Genomic DNA, 5000 nt, shown 5'->3' with positions numbered 1-5000 from the left:
CATTGGGGGATAGTATATTAAGACTTCGCCTTTCCTAATAAGTAAACCTAATTATTTATCAATAAGATACAAATGTTTATAATTGATAAGTTTAAATTCTTTCATTGATCTGAAGGGATTAAGAGCTTTTTTTACACTGCTTTCCATAAAAAAATGGTACATATTTACCTTTTCAAATAGTACATTTAGACTACATTTAGATTCCACTTTCCTAACAAGAAAGCTTTTTTTATTTTCTTTACATCCCTCAAAAAAGAAAAAAAAAAGTCTGACAAGCCAAGAAAGTGTAACACTTTATTATTGTTTTCTTTACATCCCTCAAAAAAAAAAGAAAAAAATGTCTGACTAGCCAAGAAAGTGTAAATAAAAAAGGAGACCAAATCTTACGTTATGACAACAGCAATGGTGACGTATAGCCAGAAGAGGGAGTCGATCTGGTGTCCCGAGAGAGGCGGGAACACAGCCACCGAAATGCAGCCCACCAGGATGCCGTTGAACACCACGACGCCGTCACTTATGAGGTTCTCCGGCTGGTTGAGCACCTGCAGGAGGGAGAGGGCGAGAGGGGGGGGACCTTCGTCAGCGTCTGGGAAGCGTGTGTGAGGGTTGGGGTGGAGGGTGGGGGTTGAGCACCTGCAGGAGGGAGAGGGCGAGGGAGGGGACCTTCGTCAGCGTCTGGGAAGCGTGTGTGAGGGTTGGGGTGGAGGGTGGGGGGGTTGAGCACCTGCAGGAGGGAGAGGGGGAGAGGGGGGGGACCTTCGTCAGCGTCTGGGAAGCGTGTGTGAGGGTTGGGGTGGAGGGTGGGGGTTGAGCACCTGCAGGAGGGAGAGGGCGAGGGAGGGGACCTTCGTCAGCGTCTGGGAAGCGTGTGTGAGGGTTGGGGTGGAGGGTGGGGGGTTGAGCACCTGCAGGAGGGAGAGGGCGAGGGGGGGGGGGACCTTCGTCAGCGTCTGGGAAGCGTGTGTGAGGGTTGGGGTGGAGGGTGGGGGGTTGAGCACCTGCAGGAGGGAGAGGGCGAGAGGGGGACCTTCGTCAGCGTCTGGGAAGCGTGTGTGAGGGTTGGGGTGGAGGGTGGGGGGTTGAGCACCTGCAGGAGGAAGAGGGCGAGGGGGGGGGACCTTCGTCAGCGTCTGGGAAGCGTGTGTGAGGGTTGGGGTGGAGGGTGGGGGGTTGAGCAACTACAGGAGGGAGAGGGCGAGGGGGGGGACCTTCGTCAGCGTCTGGGGAAGCGTGTGTGAGGGTTGGGGTGGAGGGTGTGGTGTTGAGCACCTGCAGGAGGGAGAGGGCGAGAGGGGGGGGGACCTTCGTCAGCGTCTGGGAAGCGTGTGTGAGGGTTGGGGTGGGGTGGGTGGGGGGGTGGGTGCGTGTTTGTATATGGGGAAGGGGGTGGAAGCGTGTGTGTGGGTTGGGGTGGAGGGTGGGGGGTGGGAGCGTGTTTGTATATGGGGGAGGGGGTGTTTGAGTGTAGGGGTGTTTCTGTTCATTTTTACGTTTTTTTTTTTTTTTAATGTGTATGTGTTGAGGGGGGGGGAGGTTGTGCCCGTGTTTATGTACGTGTCTTGGCGTTTCTGCGTGTGCGTATGTATGTACGGGCGTATTCGGATCTCCCAGTATCCACACCCGACCCAGCTCCACCCACAACAACCTCACCCACTCACTCATCCCAACAAACCCCCCCCCCCCCCCCAAAAAAAAAACACACCAGGAAAATACAACACAGGAATACCTCACAAAGAAGCAACAACACCCCCCCCACCCCCCCAGTGAATACCCTTTCCCATCACGGCCTTATAAGTAAACCTAATTATCTATCAATAAACCTAATTATTTATTAACAAGAGAAAAATAGTTATAATAGCTGTTTTAATTCTTTCATTGATCTAAAGGGATTACGTACTTTTATCTTTATATTTTGTACTTATATTTATATCATTGTACTTATATTAATATCATTGTACTTATATTAATATTATTGTACTTATATTAATATTATTGTACTTATATTAATATCATTGTACTTATATTAATATTATTGTACTTATATTATATGTATATACTTATATTAATAATATTGTACTTATATTATATGTATGTACTTATATTAAGAATATTGTACTAATATTAATATTATTGTACTTATATTAATATTATTGTACTTATATTATATGTATATACTTATATTAATAATATTGTACTTATATTATATGTATGTACTTATATTAAGAATATTGTACTAATATTAATATTATTGTACTTATATTAATATTATTGTACTTATATTAATATTATTGTACTTATATTAATATTATTGTACTTATATTAATATTATTGTACTTACATCAATATCATTGTACTTATATTAATATTATTGTACTTATATTAATAATATTGTACTTATATTATATTATTACGTACTTATATTAATATTTTACTGACCTTACTGAACGCAACGCCCACCACGCCCGCAAGGAGACACGCCCAGAACACGTTGATATTGCCGACGAACATCCCGGCCATTATGAGGAAGCCCGTGATGGGGTTGTTGGCGAACGCGACCTGCGAGGGGAGAGAGAGAAAACGAGGATAAATGGAAGAAATGGGGAAATAATGATAAATGGAAGAAATGGGGGAAAATATGGTAAATAGGAATGGGGGAAATTATGATAAATAGAAAATGGGAAATGGCAAAATGGGGAAAATGATGGTAAGTAGAAGAATTGGGAAAAAAGATGATAAATAGAAAATGGAAAATGGCAAAATGGGGAAAATGCTGGTAAATAGAAGAAATGGGAAGACGATGATAAATAGGAATTGGGGAAATGATGATAAATAGAAGAAATGGGGAATTGGGAAAAAAAGATGATAAATAGAAGAAATGGGGAAAAGGTGATAAAGAGGAATGGGGGAAATGATGATAAATAGGAATGGGGGAAATGATGATAAATAGAAGAAATGGGGAAAAAGATGATAAATAGGAATGTGGGAAATGATGATAAATAGGAATGTGGGAAATGATGATAAATAGGAATGGGGGAAATGATGATAAATAGAAGAAATGGGGAAAAAGATGATAAATAGGAATGTGGGAAATGATGATAAATAGGAATGTGGGAAATGATGATAAATAGGAATGGGGGAAATGATGATAAATAGGAATGTGGGAAATGATGATAAATAGGAATGGAGGAAATGATGATAAATGGAAGAAATGGGGGGGAAAGATGATAAATAGGAATGGGGGAAATGATGATAAATAGAAGAAATTGGGAAAAAGATGATAAATAAGAATGAGAAACTGATAAATAGAAGAAATGGGAAACAAGATGATAAATAGGAATGGGAAAATGATAAATGGAAGAAACTGGAAAACGATGATAAATAGAAAAAAAATGGAAAACGATGATAAATAGAAGAAATGGGAACAAAGATGATAAATAGGAATGGGGGAAATGATGATAAATAGGAATGGAAAATGATGATAAATAGAAGAAATGGGGAAAAAGATGATAAATAGAAGAAATGGGGAAAAAGATGATAAATAGGAATGGTGGGAATGATGATGAATAGAAGAAATGGGAAGAAAGATGGTAAAGAGGAATGGGAAAATGATAAATAGAACCTGGAAAAAGATGATAAATAGAAGTTGGAAAAAGATGATGAATAGAAAAAATGGAAAACGATGATAAATTGAAGAAATGGGGAAAAAGATGGTAAATAGGAATGGGAAAATGATAAATAGAAGTTGGAAAAAAATGATAAATAGAAAAAAAAACATGGAAAAAATGATAAATAGAAGCAATGGGAAAATGATAATGAATAAAAGAAATGTGAAAGCGCTGATAAATAAAATGGGAAAACGACGATAAATAAAAGAAATGGAAAAAAATATGGAAATTAGAAGAAACGAAAAACTTTAATAATTGGGAAGAGAATAATAAATAGAAAAAAATGGGAAAATGGTGATAAATATATGTGAAATATATTGGCAAAACAATGGTTATCATATTCGTAATAAATGCACTTAAAAGAAAAGGTAAGAAGATGAAAAGGTAAGAAGTAAATACACTCAAAAGAAACAGATGATAAAAAAATATTCACAGAAAACGCACTTAGAAGAAATATAGACGGTAACTAATACATTCATAAGGCATATTTTAGCGTGGCTCGTGATCGGAGGCGAGACAGGCCTCTAAGCTCCGCCCATTTCTGTGACGTAATGGGAACGATCGCGGTTGCCGGCTTGCTAATTTACTGTACTGGTTATTTTTCCGACAAATACACAGTATTTTTGGAATATGATATCAAAGATGGCTTTTGATATCTTACGGTGGGGTAGTGCGGTGTTATAGATATTCAATAGAAGTGCGAATATGCATGAAATATTCGAAGTAGGAGGAATGCATTTGGCAACTCGATTAAAGTTGGAAAAAATTATATTTATATTTATATTTATAGTTTATGCACGAAGAAGAAATGAGAGAACGACGATTAATATATTCTTAACGGATGCATTAAAAAGAAATATATATATATATATAGATAGATATATAGATATATAACCACATATATGAATAATATATAATAGATATATGTGTGTGTGTGTTTGTGTGTGTGTGTCTGTATATGTGTGTGTGTGTGTGTGTGTGTGTGTGTATGTGTGTGCGTGTGTGGGCGTGTGTTTCTGTGTCTGTGTATGTGTGTGTATGTGTGTGTGTGTTAGGAAATATATAACATAAACATAATCACACGCGCAAGGGATATAGTAAACAGATAAATAGTTACACAAAAAGATACACAGATATAATGATAGATGAACAACAAACTAAACAGATAGATAGAGAAAAAGATAGAGATACAGATAGATATACTAAGGTAGGTACAGATTCGTGCAGACGCATATATGCACGTAAAAGTGTGTAAACGCATACAAACGAAAATGAAATACAGAAATACAGAAATACAAAATACAAAAATACTAAAGCATCTACAACATAGCCTGC

At 38.3% G+C, this 5000-nt stretch overlaps 1 protein-coding gene across 5 annotated transcripts in view; it reads right to left on the bottom strand.

Moving 5' to 3' along the window:
* Positions 1–5000, bottom strand: part of LOC113809377 (urea transporter 1) — a 38973-nt gene that overhangs the window by 7812 nt on the left and 26161 nt on the right. For all 5 annotated transcript variants that reach the window (XR_011398804.1, XM_070126786.1, XM_070126785.1 and 2 more), the window contains exons 4-5: positions 2437–2556; positions 388–542 (exon numbers count right to left, since the gene is read on the bottom strand). Coding sequence is in view for 4 of the 5 variants with exons in the window: in XM_070126786.1 (XP_069982887.1) it covers positions 388–542; positions 2437–2556 (275 nt within the window). In the remaining variant the exon portion in view is untranslated. The remainder of the gene's footprint in view (positions 1–387; positions 543–2436; positions 2557–5000) is intronic.

The sequence above is a fragment of the Penaeus vannamei genome, chromosome 10, assembly GCF_042767895.1.
Source record: "Penaeus vannamei isolate JL-2024 chromosome 10, ASM4276789v1, whole genome shotgun sequence".
NCBI lineage: Eukaryota > Metazoa > Arthropoda > Malacostraca > Decapoda > Penaeidae > Penaeus > Penaeus vannamei.
The sequence above is the reverse complement of the archived record's forward strand: the minus strand, read 5'-3'. Positions and strand labels throughout refer to the sequence as shown.